The sequence below is a fragment of the Periplaneta americana genome, chromosome 16, assembly GCF_040183065.1.
Source record: "Periplaneta americana isolate PAMFEO1 chromosome 16, P.americana_PAMFEO1_priV1, whole genome shotgun sequence".
NCBI classification, from domain to species: domain Eukaryota; kingdom Metazoa; phylum Arthropoda; class Insecta; order Blattodea; family Blattidae; genus Periplaneta; species Periplaneta americana.
The window spans coordinates 112499531-112522206 of NC_091132.1; the positions used below are offsets into that span (position 1 = coordinate 112499531).

The window sequence follows — 22676 nt, forward strand, 5'->3', positions numbered from 1 at the left end:
CTGCTAAACTTTTAAAATTAAAACCCTACAGAGTATTGTATAGAAAGCGGAAGCTTACGGATAGACGATTCCCTCAAGCGACACTGCAGGCAGGCCGCTTTCCTGGCCCCACCTGTAGGCGAACGCTCTGTATATGGTAATAACCTGGCGAGTAACATATATGTTAAAATTTTGTAAGCTGTCTTCAATAAAGATATACCACGATAATTTGTATGCTTCTTGACAACACTTTGGAAATATTAATATAGTTTGAAAATATAGAAATTCCTATCCCAGACTGGAGTATAAAAACACGTAAAGAAAAACACAATTCTGTCCATCATAAACTGTATATTCTTTATTTTTTAAAATATTAAAAGCCGAAACTGTCAGTTACAAAGGTTAGAAGTAAAGGTGTGAATTTAATGTCTACTACTTACCACATCAAATTCCTTAAGAGTTAAATGCTGAATAGTAGCAATGATTCCAACCCATTAACTGAACCAGTCAGTTTGTAACTCCCAATGCTTTATAGAGTCAGAAGTCAATTAAGTTCTGTATTTTCAGTAATATAAAATTCCAAAGTGACATCTCTCATTTAGATTGCATTTCTTATGCACAGAAATAGTACCTAATGCCTTTAACGAAACTTTCAGGAAATTTCCATCATATTCAAGACTTGTTACGGTGAAAATATAAAGAATGTTGCGTCTGGTTCACTATTTTTTTAATACACTAACACTTGGTGGCCTTTCGGACAAATTGTATATATACTGGTCACTACACTCTCTCTTCAGTGAAACTACCTGTTGTAACAGGAGCATTTCAAGAATCTGACACACACAAACCCACACACGCCACAAGTTATAAACATTGATAAAAAAAAAAGAAGTCAATCATATATGAGAATTATTTCCGAGATATGGAAGTGTTATACCAGTTTAAAAAAAAGTTTGTATCATTGTTGTCAGCACCATTCCTGGATGTTTCCTGATGTCTGGTATAATTAATTGTCAGATTCAGTTTCCTGGAGAAAAGAAAATAAATATTCATTATTACAAGAGAAAATAATACAGTTTCCAACTATCTAGAGAAAAAAATACTGGCATCATATATTTTTAACTATACATTTGACACATTTTGTAACAAGTCAGTCCTTTTATCTTGTGCCAAAGATATTCCTGTTTATAGTTTGTCTTGAACTGCTATTCTCAATCAAAAGACATACCTACATTAATGAAATCATTTACTGCACATCCAAATAAAAGAAACCGGCTTTCTCTATGCAAATCATTTTTCTGTAATCTCTAAAAAAACATCTGTAGGGTATGATTTAAGTGGATGCATGTAATTAATTTCTCAAAAACTCACATAATACACACTTTCAATTGAGGACCGTTTTTGCTAAATACAAAATTTGCAAAATTGAGATTTTGATGGATCCATTAACATAAGGCAGGCCTCTACATGATGTTCAAAGCATCTTAGTAATATTGGTTTATTTCTCTTCATTGTAGTGTGTCAAAGTGTGATCGTTTTTTCAAAACTTGCTTTCTGCTATAAGTAAGAGATACAGCAAAACTTGCTTACTACAGTGTTTTGTCTCTCCTGTAAAATTTAGTTTTTTCAGTTAGCAAGTTTTGCAAAACTGGTCCTCAATTGTAACTGCTATTTCTGAAAACTGGTACTTAAAAATTAGTAGCAACATTAAAAGACATTAGTCGATTATAATGCGATTATAAGAACATTACTCACTTGCCACACAATATATAGCACTATGAAAGCAAACTGTTCAAGGAAAAGAATATGTTATTATCAATATTCATCTGCAAGTACAAAGACAGTTTTTGTAACCAACTAGCAGCATGTGAAAATAAGCTAATCCTGATATTACAAAGAATTACTCCACAAGTGCCAAGCTTTTAAATTGTGTGTGGTGGGAAAAGAATTCTCAGCAAGTATATATTTGCGACTTCTACAGAAAAGTAAAACTATTTTTACAGAAAGAAAAGCCTTCCCATCTTTTCTTTTTTGCTCTATTTTCCTAATGGCTAGGGTTACATTAATTTTGCAAAGCAATTCGTAAAAATATTTCTAAACTCCAAAACTTGTATCTGGTGCATAGAAGTTCATACAAATAGTGGAATTCGTTCTGGTTTTATATTACTTGTTGTCGAAATAAAGTTAATCCCAATATAGTAGTAACTCAATTTAGGTAGATTGCCTTGAAGAGGAAACATGAGGAAACCATATTGAGAAATGCTTAGTTAAGTCGTACCCATTTTCATTTTATTTAATCGTGGTGATCTTATGATTCCAAATACTGTAACATGTCCAATTATATACACTGTGTCCGGGACAAAATTTACCAATAAGAAAGTTTAATAACTCGCGTAATAATGGAGATAGGAAAATTAAATTTGCGGCAAATGAAAGAGGGACATTTTAAGTTTTATGTGTGATGTTGGCAACATTTGATCATTGTTGTTGACATAGCTGTAATTAAAATGGCGTTCACAGTGCAACAAAAAGTTCAATGCTGCTATTGGCTTGCCGAATTCAAGTATCCGAAGATAGTGGAGAGAAGATTTAGACAACAGTGGCCTGAGAAGCAACCACCAGATAGGCACACAATAACAACTTGGCATAGAAAGCTTCCTGAGACCGGTTCTCTTGTAGAGAAAACACCACGCGGGAAGAAAGTGACAGAAGCGCAAGTCGACAGGATTCAGCAAGCTTTCCAACGGAGCCCGTGTAAGTCTGTTCGCCGTGCCAGCAGGGAACTTGCAATTCCAAAGTCAACTATCCACGATGTTCTGCACAAGAGGTTACATCTGCATGCATACAAGATTCAATTGGTTCAAAAGTTGAAACCAAACGACTTGCCTGCACGATATGATGTCGCTAGTGACATGCTGTTGAAAATTGATATTGAAAATGGATATCTGCAGAATGTCGTGTTTAGTGATGAGTCCACCTTCCACATCTGTGGGATCGTCAACAGGCATAATTGTCGCATCTGGGGATCAGAAAATCCGCATGTAGTGAGGGAATTGGAAAGAGACAGCCCTAAGATTAATGTTTGGTGCGGACTTACACATGAAACTGTGATTGGACCGTTCTTTTTTGTGGAAAACACTATCAATGGAAATGTGTATCTTGATATCCTCATATTCCACAGGGATATGTTTTCCAACAAAACGGAGCTCCGCCTCATTATACATTACATGTTACAGATCACTTGAATGAATGCTTTCCTCAGCGATGGATTGGTCGAGGTGGACCTACAGCATGGCCTCCCAGATCCCCAGACCTAACCCCAGTGGACTTCTTTTTTTGGGGAAACATAAAAGACATTGTGTAAAAGACTGTAGTGGCAGATTTGGAGGATCTGCGTCGGAGAATTGTCGCTGCTTGTGCAACTGTCACTCCAGAGATGTTACGAAACACATGGCAAGAACTTGAATATCGCCTGGACATCTGTCGTAGTACAAGAGGTGCACACATAGAAGTTTATTAGTGGTCGTTCGAAACTTTGGAAGTCCCTTTGTCAATTCCCGCAAACAGCATTTTCATCCATCAATTATTTGGTGAGTTATTAAACTTTCTTATTGGTAAATTTTGTCCTGGACACCCTGTATTATAACGGATACTGAGTATTTAATTATAAACATTAATTAATTTTCTTCTTGCAAAACTTGTTTCCAAATCCCCACATATATCTCACACCCCGAATTTTTATATTTAATTTTGGGGTAAAAAAAAGGTGAGAGTTACTTTCGAGTAAATATGGCAATGAGACTGAAATGTACACATTCAGTGAAGAATCATTCATCCTATATGAATTCATTAATTTACAATGCCAATATGTTAGTCCTGAAGAGCTATTTTCAGATGGTATACTGCCCGTGTCTCATTTTCTGAGCTGTTTCTTTGCAAGGTGAGATGCAGAGAGAGAGTGGGAGGTTTTATAATGCATACCACATGTGCAGTTAGTAGCATTCAACACATCTGCCTTTTCAAGATTCCTATCGACAGCTATGGAGCAAGATCAGCCATTGAGAAGTGAATCCCCTCACAAAACAAATTATACCCTTCTCATTAATTCCTGTAACTAAACACTAACACCAGTGGTAGGCTACAGATTATCGACCTAATTGTGATCACAATTTTTGTAGTGTGTACACATCCTGTATGGTAGTGTTTCTCAAACTTTAACCACCGTGAAACCCCTTTTAACCTAAAGTGTAACTGCTTGTAATACTTTATTAGTATTTAATAATTAACAGACAAATGAAAGCTATTATTCAATAATTCTGTTCAGTGTGATCAATGTGATTGCTTTTTAAGCCTGCAACCTGCTTTTATGGCAGAAAGTTGTAGTCTCATTTATACTTTTGCATTTTGTTTGTTTCAGTATTTTGTTTTAGTGGACACATACGCAGAGTATCCAGTGATAAAAGTGATAAGCATTAAGGTACGGTCACACGTCGCTACTTTTGCTGTGCAACTTTTGTACTGTAGCTGCAAAAGTTGCGTGTCATTTTCACACGTAAGCCAAAAGTAGTGCGCTGCACACTACTTTTCGTGCTGCGCAACCCAAGTGCAGCAAAAGTTGCAACTGGAGGTTGCGAGTCTGTTCACACACAAGACGCTACTTTTGCAGCTGCAGTCATGCTCCAGGTTTCCATCTCCATGTTGACTTCTCAGTATACATTTTGTGGTTATGTTCGCATTATTAAGAAACTCGTGTGAAAGCTTACTTACCTATTATTTGCTTTTCTGTCCTAACTAGTAATCAGAAATTCGCATTATTTTTACTCTAAAGCTTTTAAAAATGCCTATATACTTAAATGATAACCAACAGCATATTCACGTAATCAATGTTTGAAACTACACTACGGAAAATTAAAAAAATGAATTATTTCGTCAGCAAATATACTCAGACTGTGTTGTACATTTAGTAACCATTACAAATAATTTATTTTCATCACATCTAACATTAAAATATATCCAGACAATAAAAGTATCATTGACACATTTGGATGGCAACACTGGTTGCAACTGCAGCAAAAGTTTCAACAAAACTGATATCAAAAATGCTGCGGCTGCAACCCTGAGAACCCTGTTCACACGTCGCTACTTCTAAGCTGCGCGCAGCATGAAAAAGTAACAGGCAGCAGGTTCGGCAGCCGCTACTTTTAGGGTTGCACAGTTGTTCACACGTTGCAGTACGAGAGTTGCGCAGTTTTTTGTACTGCATCGCTTCAAAAGTAGCGACGTGTGACCATACCTTTATTTTCCATTTTAGACGTTTATTATCATCATCATCATCATCAGTGATGTTTCATGTTGTTATGGATTCATATTTTCGTAACTTTTGTAAATTTTTATAGCATCCACTAAGTATAAAATAAAATTTAAAATCATATAGGACTCACGCAACCCCAGCAACATACTTTGAGAAACGCTGCTCTATGGTAATTCAGCAGTTGTCCAGACTGAACGAAGAATGACCTAGTGTGTACATACATTTTCGGAAATTGCCATGAGAGATAATAGTGATAGCTGTAATCACGATTAGAGTCTTCAGTATTATAAACAGTAAAGATCCCTGAAATGGCATCGGATAATGTTCTCTGTAATATGCTACCGTGTCGCATGCAGATCTAAGAAGCGTGACTCTAAGCTCTAGGGCAGGGATGCAGAACTGGTCACCAATTGTGGCATACTTCACAAGCCGAAATATATCACTGTTTGTGTTTGTAATTTGAAGTAGTTTGCATGATATGTATTATCAATTTCTGTATATCACAACTGATTGAATTGTTTATGCCTTAAATTTAATTAACTTACTTGTTTTGTATTATACATATAGCTCAACTGATGCATGATCATTTGCGTTTGTAAATTTAATAATCTGATTGGCTATGTATTGTATATTTTTAGTAGAGCCATCGATGTAGCTCAGTCGGCAGACTCGCTGGGCTGCTGATCCGGAGCTGCGTTCAGGCTTGGGTTGGATCCCCCTTTGGTCTTTGGTTTCTTCCGATGTTTTCCACAGCCGTGGGACTGAAGCTGGATGGTCTATGGCGAGTCCTCGGCATCACTTCATTTCCCCCTTTGATTTGATTACCTGGTTGGGTTTTTCCGAGGTTTTCCCCAACCAAAAGGCAAATGCTGGGTAATCTTTTGGCGAATCCTCGGACCTCACCTCATCATTATAGAAAATTACTACATTGTAAAACTGTAAAAATTTAAAATATTGTAAAAATTGTTATTGTAATATTGTAAAATTTTGACTTGTTCCACATCTTAAAGCTTCATTGCTCATGTAATATCTATGGAAGATAATAAATGAATGACTCATCCCTTCCTTTCACCCCCACATGGTAGTAGAGTAGAGGGGATTTGTATTCAGAATTTGTGCTACTTTGGTTGCGGAACATCACGGCCGACATCAACGTCGGTGGACTATGGACGGGGAACCAATCCTTTCCCCATGCTTCCACTCTTCTCTTCCCCAGTTCTGCATCCCTGCACTAGGGAGTTCTCGGCTCAGGAAGTGAAGCACACACAGTGATCATAATGAACTTACTGTTGGGTCACAATCTGCGCAGTGCCATGAATATCCTCTCCTCTTCGGAGTCTTCTTCACTGGAGGATCCAGGCACGTGAAGTGGAAACACTTCATACATTCATCACACCTGTCAAATTTCAAAGAACACAATATTAATATATAAACTCGATTATATGCTCAAGACCAGAGTCAAAATCGATGCTTCAATCTATAGCGAAGTCACTGGCTCCATGTGATAGATTTATTTCAGTTTCATTTTATTTATGAATAAAATTGAATAAAGGCAATATTATATGTCTAGACACAGCATTAATCCGTTTTCAATCTCTGGTAGCAAATGTATCCATGACAATAATTGTGGAAACCTCTAGCAGAAAAGAGTAGGAACATGTCCATTCAAAATCTTACTGGTCCACGGTCTTCTATACCAGCTTATTTAGATGTACAAGGTGCATACGTTGAAGAAAGATATCAATTAAGATGAGACTAGCTGAGAACAGCCAATCACTTCAGTATTAAATGTTAATTAGAAATCAATGAACCACAATCAGGATGACATTTTAGTCAACATACTATTTCCCACAAAAACTGGATCAATTTTTTACATGTGTTGATTCACAATCCTGACTAGAGAGAGAACTAAATGGTCAAGGGCTTTCAGTAGTTTTGAAATAATAATAATAATAATAATAATAATAATAATAATAATAATAATAATAATAATAATAATAATAATAATAATAACAATAAAAACAATAACAATAATAATAATTACTATAATAATAACAATAATTATTTATTTATTTATTTACTAATATTTATTGTGCTGTACAACAGCCTGGGGCCAATAACAGTTCAGCACAAGATAAGAGTTAGCAAGATTTACAATGTACAAGATTACATACAGACAAATGCAAATAAACAATAAAGAAAAAATGAATAGATAACAAAAACAGTGCATACAAATAGTTATTAAAATTAGACATAAATACAAAAAAAAAAAACAATAATGATAAAATGAATAGATAACTGCAAAATGTACATGATACAGAAAAGCTAAAAACAACACAAACGAATGAAGTTGAAATGAATATGCTTAATATAAGAATAGCCAAACAACAAACTATACATTAAACGGATCTCAATTAATATAATGTAAATTGGCAGCTTTCATGCATCTGACAACTGGAGAGAGAGATTTAGGCTTATAGGTATAAAAAATTCTTTGGAATCTTAAACCATTAAAAGGGGCCCGTAGGTAGATATTGCTTATGAAGGATTCACAATCAATATCACCCTTTAAGGTCTTACAAAAGAATAAGTAGTCAAGTTCAAGACATCTAGCATATAGGCTAGAAAAGTTAAAATATTTACAAGTATGCTCATAATTGAAAACAGATGAATTAGGCAAAAACCTAAAGGCACATAGGGACATAAATTTTCTTTGGATGATTTCCAATTTACCCGAATCAGTAGAAGTAATAGAATTCCAGGCGACAGATGCATATTCTAGTTTAGATCTGATTAATGTATAGTATAGAATTACAAGAGTAGCTGGGGTAGAAAAAGAATAAGTTATAGACCTTATAAGTCCGAGCATTCTAATGGAATGATTATAAATATGTTGGACATGATTATGAAAATGTAATTTGGTATCGGGTAGAACTCCCAGGTCTCTAATACAGTCTTTCCTTATTATGTTGATATTATTAAGAGTGTAATTAAATTTAAGAGAAGTGGTTTTTCTAGAGAAGGAAATGACAAAAGTTTTCGATTCATTAATTTTCATTCAATTATCAGCAGACCATAGCTCAATGGCATTTATATCATTTTGCAAAGTTATACAGTCTGCCAGACTATTTATTTTGCGAAATATTTTAAGATCATCGGCAAATAAAAGGCAGTTGGAACTTATTCTTTTACAGATGTCAACTATAATTAATAAAAATAGTAGAGGCCCCAAAGTGGAACCCTGTGGAACTCCGCATAAAGTAATATAAGGATCAGAATAAGAATTTCCAAGTCTAACACAGGATTGTCTTTCTTTTAAATAATTTTCAAACCAGCCCAGGTAATTAGTGGTAAGACCAAAAGAATTTAATTTACTCAGTAACATATTATGGGGAACAACATCAAATGCTTTGCTGAAGTCAAAATAAATGGAATCATTATATAATAATAATAATAATAATAATAATAATAATAATAATAATAATAATAATAATAATAATAATAATAACAACAATAATAATAATTATTATTATTATAACAATAATAATTATAATAATAACATTATTATTATTATTATTATTATTATTATTATTATTATTATATAATATTCTTATTGAATTCGGTATTCCTAAGAAACTAGTTCGATTAATTAAAATGTGTCTTAGTGAAACTTACAGCAGAGTCCGTATAGGCCAGTTACTATCTGATGCTTTTCCAATTCACTGTGGGCTAAAGCAGGGAGATGCACTATCACCTTTACTTTTTAACTTCGCTCTAGAATATGCCATTAGGAAAGTTCAGGATAACACAGAGGGTTTGGAATTGAACAGGATACATCAGCTTCTTGTTTATGCGGATGACGTGAATATGTTAGGAGAAAATCTACAAACAATTAGGGAAAACGCGGAAATTCTACTTGAAGCAAGTAAAGAGAAAGGGTTGGAAGTAAATCCCGAAAAGACTAAGTATATGATTATGTCGCGTGATCAGAATATTGTACGAAATGGAACTATAAAAGTTGGAGATTTATCCTTCGAAGAGGTGGAAAAATTCAAATATCTTGGATCAACAGTAACAAATATAAATGACACTCGGGAGGTAATTAAACGCAGAATAAATATGGGAAATGCCTGTTATTATTCGGATGAGAAGCTTTTGTCATCTAGTCTGCTGTCAAAAAATCTGAAAGTTAGAATTTATAAAACAGTTATATTACCAGTTGTTCTGTATGACTGTGAAACTTGGACTCTCACTTTGAGAGAGGAACAGAGATTGAGGGTTTTTGAGAATAAGGTTCTTAGGAAAATATTTGGGGCTAAGAGGGATGAAGTTACAGGAGAATGGAGAAAGTTACACAACGCAGAGCTGCACGCATTGCATCCTTCACCTGACATAATTAGGAACATTAAATCCAGACGTTTGAGATGGGCAGGGCATGTAGCACGTATGGGCGAATCCAGAAATGCATATAGAGTGTTAGTTGGGAGGCCAGAGGGGAAAAGACCTTTGGGGAGGCCAAGACGTAGATGGGAAGATAATATTAAAATAGATTTGAGGGAAGTGGGATATGATGGTAGAGACTGGATTAATCTTGCCAATGGCGGGCTTATGTGAGGGCGGCAATGAACCTCCGGGTTCCTTAAAAGCCAGTAAGTAAGTAAGTAAGTATTATTATTATTATTATTATTATTATTATTATTATTGTAGGAAACAGAACCGTGGTTACTGCACGAAATTAAAAGTTTATCAATGCAAAACGGAAATGGAAATAAGCTAAGAAAAAGCATATTAGCTCAAAGAGTATTAAACAGTAGTGTAACATACCTCACAAGATTCTGATTCGAACCTGGTCCATTACATACATCACACTTTGTCATAACGTCAGAATCCTTGATTTTCTTGCTACCTGATGACATTCGACCACTACTAGTCCGAGCCTTGGTCATGACAGGTGATGGTGTTGATATAGTTTCAGTACTTGAAGTTGCAACAAACATTTGAGGACCAGAAGATGACGCCCCTTCACCAACTGGCATTGGAATTGGTTTGATCTGAAGTAAAATGAAAGGACAAAATAATAATATACATAATAATATATTCTAACAGTTGAATAATTGAAATGATATCCTATTATGTTGAGAGTAAGTACTATTTTTCGAAATCAAAACTAAGAATCTACAGGCCGCATTCATAGACATTTTCAGCACGGGTTTCCGGTGGATGATCAGCGTTTTTCGTATTCATAAACCAGTGTTAGCGATAGGATATGATTTGAATTCAGTACTAGTAACCAGTGGATAGCCGGGGCTAGCTTATTATGCTTGTAGAGCGTGCTGCGAAATGTCTATGAATAGCACCCTAATTGTTTAATTTTAGACGGAGCACATAGTAAAACTGCATTATGTGGCCAATAAAGAAAACACAAATAACTTTAATAGGACTTGACTATGTCATTAATTTATATCGTTTGAAAAATTCTAAACCAACACAATTTTATTTCGAGTAAGAAGTCAGTCCTTAGTGGTGCTTAAAAATATTATATTTCGACTGCATATATTCTGAACAAAGACCTTCAGAGCATGTATACAGAAACAACAAAATTACCCAACTTAGTGCTGTCTATTCTGTTAACCTCTGTATATAGTGAAAGTGCAATGACTGCTCCAGAATGACTTAAAATCTATTCAAGTAACTCTATTACCATCAAAAGACTGTCCAACTTGGGAACACCAGACATAGTACTGAAACTAGAAATCTGTTTCATAAAAATAGCAGTGTAAAATAGTAGTCAGCAACTCATATTTAGGAGTATTAGTTAGCAACAATGCTGTTTCATAAAATATAGTAGGTATTGCTCATTTTGTACTCTTAATCAGTGGTTCATTTTATCAGTTAATAGAGACTGATAAAAGAAAGTAGGAGAATATATTTGAGTAAAATCAGTCATTTTTTTACATAAATTTGTAGAAATACATTCCTCATCTAGTGACAAAGAAAATATTATTGTAACACGTCCAAGAATTTTCAGATCTAGACTGGATTATGTTTTTATGGAACAGACATATGAATATAATGAAAGGTACTGCCTAACCTCTAATAATTTCAATCAATTGTTTATTGCCACTGAACAATATTTTAGAGTGTAATACTTCAAGGAATAGAGCTCTAACGTCAAAACAGCATCACAGCATTGCTGACTTGTAAGGGATTTCAAAGCAAATGTATGCATATTAACTAAAAGAGTGGTGAATAGTACAAATGAAGCACTTCTTAAGGAACTTGTTTGATGGCCGAAAGATAGGCCTATAGATGAAGTTTTTAATAAGTTTGGTGAATTTGGTGGATTGCTATTAATTAATTCTTTATTCTTAAAAATGTTTGTTGTTTCAGGACTTTCCGTTCTTTCTTTAATGGTTTTAACATACTGCAAAACAATGCAACTGAGTTACTATATTGTAATAATAATTATAAATTCAGTGCATAGAATAGGCCATAAAATAAAATAGACAGAATGATTATTTATATATACAGTATGTCACATACTCTTTGAATGAAGCTACATTACCAACTGCTAAAAGTACTGTAGGAAATTTAGAAGTGTAGAGTTTTGTTTACGAAACAGAATTTTCCATACTGTTAGCTACTAATTTTTACATTCCTAATATGTAACCGCCAAAAGCAGTACTTTTATGAAACAAGCTCCTGCAGTGTAGTAAAATGCATACTTAAAAATTATCATCTCAGTATCATGAAATGTAGAGATGTAGACTTTTCATATTTTTAAACTGTAACCAAGTATAAATAAATGTCATATACCACATAACTTTCACAAGAACACTATCGAACTAATGATCTAAATGACATGCAGATTGAGTAGCAGTAGCAGTAGCAGTAGCAGTAGCAGTAGTAGTAGTAGTAAATGTCTATCATCTCAAATAGTTCACTCTGTCATTGGTTGTGACCATAGGTCTGCATCAGACGTTTTCACTCGAGCGCCAAGTAGTTCATAGCATAATCCGATAGGTAGCGCACATGCATGATGGGTAAAATTGTCACGAGCGATAACTCCTCGAACGGTATAAGCCGAGCGTTAAACATTCGTTCTTGTTACAGTGATGAACTGTGTCGTAACATCACAGATGTTTATTATTTCAAAACTTTGCAGTGTTTAACTAACCTCTACATAGTACAACTACAAAACTTGCTTTAAAATGTAATATAAATGTTGTAGATAAATGTTTTTTTTTTTTTTTTTCCACACAGGAGTGATTTTGTTTTTCCACATCTGATAGATGTATTGGATGTAAATGTAATTATTATAAACGGAGAACACAATCACGATAATGCAAGAACTGTATCAAGTTTCCTAATAGTAATAATAATAATAATAATAATAATAATAATAATAATAATAATAATAATCTCTAATAATTAGTGTATCAATCTTTGCGTCTATAACAGTTGTACAGCATGATTATTCGTTTTATTATGTTTTCTGTGACGTTATCACTGTACTAATATTGTTACTAATCTACTGCTATAACAATTATATTTTGTAAAACGTTTCTACATTGTCGCAGTATATAGGCGGAACACTATGTATGGACCTATCATATTATATATGTGGTAAATCAAATATTGAATAATTATTCATTAGCAATAATAACTGTATATCGAAGTTTATCATACTATTTTACTTATAACTTCATGTTCCTGTTTTGGTACGTTCCATTGACTGTTCCATTAGACGTTTGTCATAAACGCAGAAAATAAAGCCTTATTTTTACTGCGTGAGCAAAACATATGTGTATCTTATCTGTCGCCTTCCATACAAGATAAGAGATGTCTGTGAGATGACCTTGTACTGTGCTTCTATTTATTACGAGCGTATCACGACCAATCGTATCTCCACGAGGGTGCGACACTCGACCGAGTTCAAGCGAGCAATTTAACTCCAATGCAGTCCTCTGGTTGTGACATTCCTACCACATTCCTGTTGATATCAAGTAACTAGTTAGTAATAACAGTAACTGGACTGGACACATGTACTGAAAATAAATGTGATCAGAATTTGTAAATAAGGTAGTACAGTTATAAAATACCAAATAAAAGATAATAATATTATATTATGTAATTTAAGTCCGGATTCTGCATATAGGCCTAGTTATAATAATCTTCACTGACAAAAATGTAGAGATTGGAAATACCTTTATTTTAATCCTAGGTGTCTCCTGTTGATTGGGATTCTCCATATCAAGGCTCTTTCTCTTGCGCTTATGTTTGTGCTCCTTGGTGGGACTCATGCCTTGGGAGTCAGGAGAGTAGCGATGGTGTTTCTCCCTTCGTCTCTTCTTGCCCTGTCTCTGTGACTGATGCTCTACTAAGTTGTTGGCTGCTGCCACTGAGTTTGAGTTTACCAACACTGGTGAAGTTACAGTTGCAGTCGGAGAACCTGCACCTCTGATTGTAAAAGCAGTCCTTGGTGGGCCAATTGGTTGCGGTTCTATGGGTTTGATCGTAACCTAAACAACATCAATTTCATATACAATTCTATACAAGCAAGAACTTGTTTTAACAACACAAATATTTTTCACGTGTATAGTCTTTGGTTATTATTATTCGGTTGAGAAGCTTTTATCATCCACTTTGCTGTCAAAAAATCTGAAAGTTAGAATTTATAGAACAGTTATATTACCGGTTGTTCTGTATGGCTGTGAAACTTGGACCCTCACTTTGAGAGAGGAGCAGAGATTGAGAGGTTTTTGAGAATAAGGTTATTAGGAAAATATTTGGGGCTAAGAGGGATGAAGTTACAGGAGAATGGAGAAAGTTACACAACGCACAACTGCACACATTGTATTCTTCACCTGACATAATTAGGAACATTAAATCCAGACGTTTGAGATGGGCAGGGCATGTAGCACGTATGGGCGAATCTAGAAATGCATATAGAGTGTTAGTTGGGAGGCCGGAGGGAAAAAGACCTTTAGGGAGGCCGAGACGTAGATGGGAAGATAATATTAAAATGGATTTGAGGGAGGTGGGATATGATGATAGAGAATGGATTAATCTTGCTCAGGATAGGGACCGATGGTGGGCTTATGTGAGGGCGGCAATGAACCTCCGGGTTCCTTAAAAGCCAGTAAGTAAATAGTATAGTCCTTGGTAGTTGAACGATTACCATTCTTACCATCAGATCCCACAGTCACGGGTTCACACATTGCTAAGGGTGACGGATTTTATAAAATAAATTTGAACACCAAGGCAACTTTGGCAAGAAACCATAATAGATCGAGTAGTGCTAGTACATGAAGGATGATAATAAAAATCAGTAGCCTGACTTCTTTCAGAAGTAAAAAACGTGGAAGGTCCTATCTCAGCACAGATTTATAGCATGTTACATTTCCTAAAGGAGGGGTTGCAAGCTGTATAGTTAAAATGTTATGTTTTATTTAACGACGCTCGCAACTGCAGAGGTTATATCAGCGTTGCCGGATGTGCCAGAATTTTGTCCCGCAGGAGTTCTTTTACATGCCAGTAAATCTACTGACATGAGCCTGTCGCATTTAAGCACACTTAAATGCCATCGACCTAGCCCGGGATCGAACCCGCAACCTTGGGCATAGAAGGCCAGCGCTATACCAACTTGCCAACCAGGTAGACAGCTGTATAGTAATGACTTAATAATCCGTGGCGCTACAGTCAGTGAAGGGGCTAGAACAACCAGCCGGCTGCTAGCCTCATGCCCACATGCCGAAGCAGAGGTGGACGATCATCCAACCAGAATGAAAATATCGTGTGGTTAGCAAGATGATCCTTCCAGCTGTTATAGCTGGCTTTCGTAACCGGATTTCACTACCTATCGCAGCTCCCCAAGCGCATCACGATGCTGGGTGGGTACCAGTTCATACACTGGCCGAAATTTCATGAGAAAATTTCTTCCCCATGAGGACTCGAACCAGTGTGTATTCTGTAATGCCAGTCCTAGGCAGGATCCCTTAGACCACGACGCCACGGCGCGGGACATAGTAATGACTTAGGTTAGAAAAATTGTAAATACTTCGGTAGCAGTGCATACAAAAATTTATCAATCCTATTCTTTTTTTTAGTAGGTTATTTTACGATGCAGTATCAACATCTCAGGTTATTAACATCTGAATGAGTTACCCAGCATTTGCTCATATTGGGTTGAGGGAAAACCCTGGATAAAAACCTCAACCAGGTAACTTGCCCCAAGCAGGATTCGAACCCAGGCCACCCGGTTTTGCAGCCAGATGTGCTGTTACTCCATAGGTGTGGACTCATTAATTTGTTAGCAATTCTAGTATTTACACTTGCATTTTAGTCTATAAATGAAGAGAAGAATATATTTTCTGTTGTAGAGCAACATAAAACAAAACAAAACCGAAATAATGCAAGATGTGTAATGTGTATTTATTTATTCTTTGCTCTATGTCAAAACAATTAACTATACATAATCTATATTCATGCACCAACAACAATTTTCAGACGTCTTACCTTTGGTGTTGGTGGTCCAATAGGTTTCTCAACTTCTTTGTTGTGTCTGAGTCGGCGAGGTGCCTCAGTGTCAACACATTCTACCTCTGATCCTGAGGACTCTTTGTCACATTCAGAACACTGCCTAAAAAATAAACTGCTCGATCAAAAGCTGTTCTCACAATGTACCATGAAATCTGCTAATATAAACTGACACAAAAGCACAGGTATATACTACTCATACCGGCTGCTGCATTAATGCCGGTGCCATTTTACTCCACTAACATTATCATATGAATGATGCATAGACAAATTTTTTTGTGGAATGTTTTTTAGCTAATTCAAGCTGTAAATTTACTTACAGCTATACTCAGTACCATCACTAGTTTTAACTGCTCCCTTTTCATTGCCCTAGCAATGACATTCATCTTGATGGTGCAGGACATCTTGTGGCAACTTCAAATAAGTGTCAATGTGCAGGTAGAGACTGTACTGTTCATATTGAATGTATGAAAGTCCTACTTTGCACTCCATGCTTTGTTCCATTTCACACTAAGTGAAAGCTGCTCAGGAAATAATTGATCTTGTATATGTTACATTCCTATTGACATGTTAGTAAGCTAAATAAGTATTCTTATTATTGTTAATAATATTATTTGTTCTGCAGCAACACTGGAAGCATTCTATATGCATTATACTCGTACTTTATATCAAAACTGTGACAAATCGTGTCATTCTATTTTTTGAGAATTGATCCCAGAAACTCGAAATTACAGAACCAATAATGCTAGTGTAATTTTTTTCGAAAGGAAGGTCTTTATAAAGTCTTTTGTGGACTGAAGTAGTTAACACCTACAAATAATTATATTTATAAGTATTATTATTATTTTCAAATGGCAAGAATCGATGATCAAGTCATTTTCTCTCTAGTTTCCCAGTATATATATATATATATATATATATATATATATATATATATATATATATATTTATATTTATAACTAAGGAGCGGATTCCTATGTAATTAAATATTCTTTTTGCGTGTGAAAAAACACAATTAACAAATTTAAAAATTCCAAACATGAAGTTTCAAGTTTAAAACCCGAATTTTATTTAACGTAAAAACACATATTTCCACAAAAAATTATGTAAATACATATTTTCAGGAAATCTATTATAAACACATAAATCTTGAAGTTTTTTTACTTAAATAATTTTTTACAAGAACTTTTAAATATTTTAGAACTAAATCAATTATGTCACTCAGAAGTACGTTATCTTTTTTTTTAAGAATTCTTGGTTGCTTCGTGTTTCTAAGTGCTGTGTGGTGTATCCGTGATCCATTTTTGTAATAATATCGCCTCAAGTTCTGAGAACTGCTAGGCAGCATATCAATGTCATTATTAGAGACTAAATTAACATGGACAAGGAGGAGAGATCTTGCAACACATAATTAGGAATGTTTATTGTTGTTGAAGATGTTTTCATTCGACGCTTTGTTTGTGAAACACAACAGATAACAGCTCCTGTATAAATATTAGGCTACTTAATTTAAATAAATCTCTTGTCTCTCGCTCATGCCTATCAAGTAAGGCAACATCTTGTTGTGATTCCCTGTTATCGGGCTTCGTCAATCAATATCCTTCAAGATATACTGAAAGATGGTTGTTTAAAAAACGATTTGGCTTTCCTATTAGCAAATCTAAGCTTTTTGTGTAACACCATAAACAAACTCGAAACATCCAAAAACCTGTTGTCTGAAACAGGGAGGTGCGTGCCGTGGAAATTAAACTAGACTCGCTACCAGGTTCAGAAGCACAATTACTAAGGGACAAATTCCAAAATGTGTTTGGGAAAAACAGTGGATATAAAAAAAAAATATGTAAAGTTGCTCAAGTATTGGAGGGTGTGCCTGTAGGTGAAATTGACGGTGTTTGTGTTTGTGACATTCCTCTCTTTAAATGTGCGCGTCTGACGTCCTGTGATGTGGAAAGATCGTTTTCACAGTATAAGTCGTTGTTCAGAGATAATTGGCATGCATTTGTGATGGAGAATTTGGAGATGACCTTTGTTGTTCACTGCAATTCTCGGCCAACTACTAGCACTCAAGTGTGGTTGGTGAGTACCTAGTAACATTTTTTTTTTCAAGCTAAGTAAGGTATTTTTGTCATATTAAAAATAAATATTTTTTTTTTTATTATTTTTAGAAAATATTTTCGTACTTTTTAGCACATAAAAAATAAATATATTTAAATTTTTTAGCACATAAAATTCCGCTCCCTATTTATAAGTGTTGCTCATAATATTTTTCTGCTGGATGTGAACACTGTGACAAATGTAACAAACTTGTTAACATTAATGGCTAGCATGCTCTCATGATCACAGCCCCTAATGACCAAACAGCATAATCTACGAACGAAATATTTTGTGAATATTGTTTATAGACAGCAAGAAACTTAGTTCTTATAGTGCAAACTTATTCGATAATTATTTTTGTAATCCGGTGTTAAAGAGTTAATGCTAGAAAATGCTATTTTTTTTAACTTTTTTGCTATAAATACAAAAAATTAATGATATAATTTCACACCTCTTGGACCAGTTTTATAAAATAGTACCTTGGATAAATATATAATAGGATGCGAAACTCCGGTCAGCACCATCTGGTGGCGGGGGGCTGAAATAAGATGATCAGCGCCCAACATCGTAGGTGGTGAACATTAGAACTACGTATTGGGTACATTACCCAGAGTTCTCTATTTATCCATTCGAGATATTGCTCGAGGACACGAGATGGCAGACAGATACTTGCTAATACGTGAACATAAAGTGATACTACGTGTGTGTATAAGTAGTGTATGTTAAACAGTGATGTTAATGGTCATTGTAAAAATAGTGTTGTTGAATGTATTGTAAAGTAATAGTAATATAATAAATTGAACTATCTAAGTAGTTCTTGCAGACTTTTCCATTGCGCGGTACAATAAATACCCAAAGAATACAATCCCAATTATCTAACCTTTTGCTTTATTTTTTGTCTCTGTCTGGTTATATTTTAATTGGGTAGTGTAAAATAGATCGTCTCTTTTATCTTCCTGTTGGCTCCGGTAAGAATTTTCAGTAGAAGATGCTGTGAGAAATAAAAATGTAAATTTTTATTTTAAATTGGGTTAGTTTTGAATATCGATGAGGGTGTGAGGGAATACTTTCTGCACAGTTTAACATTTTCATCACCAGGTGCGCTGCTAAATGCATGGAGTAATTACTCTTTTCACTACTTGGTGCGCTGCTAGATATAATAATGCCCCTCCCCCCAACAGGTGGCAGCAAGATCAATTTCTACAAAAGCGCCTCTAGTATGTGTTACGGGAAACTCAGTAAGTTTCGCATCCTATTATATATTAATCCATGAAAGTACTTTGTTACCCTAATGCATTCTACATACATATATAGCCATAGCCAAAATGGAGCCAACATTTCATCTTCATAAATTTCATTTCGTCCAAAAATAACTTCAGCATCCAACAATATACTATTTAACAGTTCATTATGGTTCATATACTTACCATCCCATAAGTTTGGTCTTCTTGGGCATCCGTGTAAGTGGTGGGTTGAGACATCCCAAATGATAATAAAGGTGGCAGGTATCACACTTGGCCAACAGATGTTGATCTTTTGTCTGATGACAAATTCCACACTCGTTCAGAGGTATAGGACCAGTTTCTGATGATCAAAAAAAAAAAAAACTCACAATGAAACCAAGAATGTAAATTTTACGTATTCAAATGAGAACAAGTGTGAATTAACTTTCATTGTTTAATTTGGTTAGGAGAAAATGAAGTAAAAAATGAGTTGGTTTATGTAAAAAAAATTACAATCTGAAGTCTAATTAAAAATATCTTGTGGTCAAATTTCGCCCTTCATCTACTTCCATGTTTGGATCAGTCATTGTAAAATGTAGCATCTTTTAATTACAAGACCACATACTTAATAAATTGAATGTACTTTCTCACGTAAAAGTCGTCCCAGAATTACAAAATTGTTTCTACATATTAACTAGGGAGACATCAATGAAAAGAAAAAAAAAAATGTGCTGCAAATGATCTGGAAAATGAAAGAGATCTAGCCTGGCTATACTGGAAGACATGATGACTAATAGCATAAACTGATCTTCAACCATTTGTAACAATAACAACTAAATTCATTATAAGCAATATGTTTGCATTCCAAATTTTACATAGTGGAAATCTATAATTGAATTATACTGTTGGTTTAGCCTTAACAAAATCTAACAACTCATAGTTTGTAATGGAAATGAAATAGGTTCTTATTCTAAGGCCATACGTCCATACATACTGAAGTATATACCATTTTAATTTACTGGCGATTATGATTAAGAATTCTGTACTGAGATTGGGGCACTCATTCAGTAGGATTGTATTTGCCCCGTATGGTAGGATGACATAGGTATGGAAGTAGGTAGGATGGACGATTTATGAAGATGAAGGTGATGATGAAGATGGCAACATGAGTCCAGGGTCCAGTGCCGAAAGTTAACCACCATTTCTCTTAATGGATTGAGGGAAAATCTCGGAGAAAACCTCAATCAGGTAACTTGTCTCAACCAGGATTCAGTTTTGAGTCAGCTAGTTTTATAGTAGGCACACTGACCACTATTCCAAAGTGGTGGGCATAGTAAATAAATAATTGAAAAAAATCAAAATATTTAAACGTACAAATATGAAATCATACAACTAAACAAATAAACAGAGACAAAAAAAAACAACAACTAAATTAAATAACAAATAAATACATAAAAGGTGCATAAAGGGATAACTAAACAAGTAAACAACAAAGAAAGTGACGAGGGATTTCGTATTATGTAAAATATCTTCATTATTAAGTTCACAGATTTTAGGTCCTGTTTGTACCATAGTCTGGCTATCACATTACTATTGCAACCAAACTTGTAATTTATTAAAATGACTAAAGGTTCTTTATAACACTGTCTTTCTTTACCAGTGATCACATTATACTTTGCACAATTACAGATGATGCAGATTCATTATTATTTATAGCTACTACATCTTGTAAAGTTGTCTGCCAATTCTTTTTGTGTTATCTATACTTCTTCACACATTATTTTCCACTATTTCTGATATTTCTAACATGTTTTGGTTTTACTGGTTCACCATTTTTACTTTCACTATTATTATGTTTTTTTTTTTTTTTTTTTGTGATAAGCATTTACTAGAGGCTTGCAACTTTTTTTGCTTCCATAACAAAGCAATACTGACTCTTGTAAAAGTTATCAATTTCAACCTTCACATATAAATAAATAGATAATGGATTGTTCCATTTTAAATTCTGAGTACTCAATCTCCTTGTATAAATAGACTCCTCTAGTTTGCACATGCACAGCTGACTGTTACCTTATCAGCTTATGACATCATCATTTCCTTTTATAAAAATTTCACTTTTAATGCTATCTATTGGCTGATGTAATAAAAAAGTGCCTGTAATCATCTTCTACAATATACAATTTTACACGAAAGTGTTAACACATTTTCCCAGTTTGTAGATTGTTTCACGTCAGAAGTACTTTTGCTTGTTTTAAGAGCTCTGTTTTATGAAATGGCGAGAGCACGAATAGTGGTGGTAAAGTATGAACTAGACTAGTCATAAGAATCTTCTCCTACAATGTACTAATTATGATTTTTGTTTAGTCAACTGTCCGAAGACAGATCTGAACCTCACAAGTGATACCAACATGGCACACACTTCCAAGGCAACTAGGCTAGGAGATAATAGGGTAGGGTGGCCAGTCCCTTTCCCCCCTTTATTATGATAAGGCATGGAAATACGGTATATTCGCAGTTCTGCGAAATTAATATTTTGAGAACATCTGGCTATACTTAGGCCCAATTGTATAAACCATTTAATCTTAGATCAGAGGTTTAATTGATCCTCGTTCTAGCTGAACTTGGAATTTTGTGTTGTATAAAGTCTAATCTGAGATTAATTTGTCTCAAACTACAGTCAACTTTGACTGAAGAAATTTCTCCGATTAAGTTAGATGATCCAAGTTCAGTTATTTCTTTTCTGTTTGAAATATACGAGTGGCAGATTGTGCAAATAAAATATCCATTATTATTATTATTATTATTATTATTATTATTATTATTATTATTATTATTAATAGGTATGGTAGGTACATTTATATATATTTTTTTCAATTTCTTGCCTTAATACACAAACAATCTTATATTTTACAAGGCTTTATCTTGTTCAGTAGTATCAAATAACATGACCTATAATTATATTATGTTTATAACAACCATTAATTATTCATGGATATGATAGGTACATTAATAAATTTTCAGTTAACTGTATTACTAAACGAAAATTGTAGTTTTATAAAGCTTTATTATGTTTAGCAATATCAAACACCATAACATGATAACAATTTGGAAAAGTCAACAACCTTCTTCTTATTGTCCGCCATTATTTACATTGCACAAAACAAACCAGGATCTCCAACAGAGTATACGGAAAGTTGCCAAAAAGTAGTTGTAAAGTCGCTAGATTTCTCATTATCAACAAAGAAAGATTAAATTTTGTCACTAAGGGAGTGCTAAAAAGGTTGCTAAATCCCTATTTAAGCAATATAAAAGTTAAAAGAAATTGTTGTTGAAAAAGAGTTAAAGTCGCTGGATTGGCAACACTGAACAAACCTGTACAACATGGCCCGCGCATTACATATTTCACCTGTTTATGCGATGTTGCCAAATCCTTTTCACGTGAACTTAGATTGCATTTGAACCAAGGTAATTTGATTGCAAAAAAGTTTTATACAATAGAATGAATGTCTGAACTCAGTTCACTTCTTGAT

The 22676-nt window shown here is 34.5% G+C and overlaps 1 protein-coding gene across 3 annotated transcripts in view; it reads right to left on the reverse strand.

Annotated features, from left to right (window-relative positions):
- Positions 1-310: 310 nt before the first annotated feature.
- The window catches only part of LOC138691084 (PHD finger protein 14), a 71262-nt gene continuing 48896 nt past the window's right edge, over positions 311-22676 (reverse strand). For all 3 annotated transcript variants that reach the window (XM_069812784.1, XM_069812785.1, XM_069812786.1), the window contains exons 12-17: positions 19351-19507; positions 15809-15932; positions 13498-13812; positions 10115-10341; positions 6578-6686; positions 311-1006 (exon numbers count right to left, since the gene is read on the reverse strand). In XM_069812784.1, coding sequence (XP_069668885.1) covers positions 986-1006; positions 6578-6686; positions 10115-10341; positions 13498-13812; positions 15809-15932; positions 19351-19507 — 953 coding nt within the window. In that variant the 3' untranslated portion in view covers positions 311-985. The remainder of the gene's footprint in view (positions 1007-6577; positions 6687-10114; positions 10342-13497; positions 13813-15808; positions 15933-19350; positions 19508-22676) is intronic.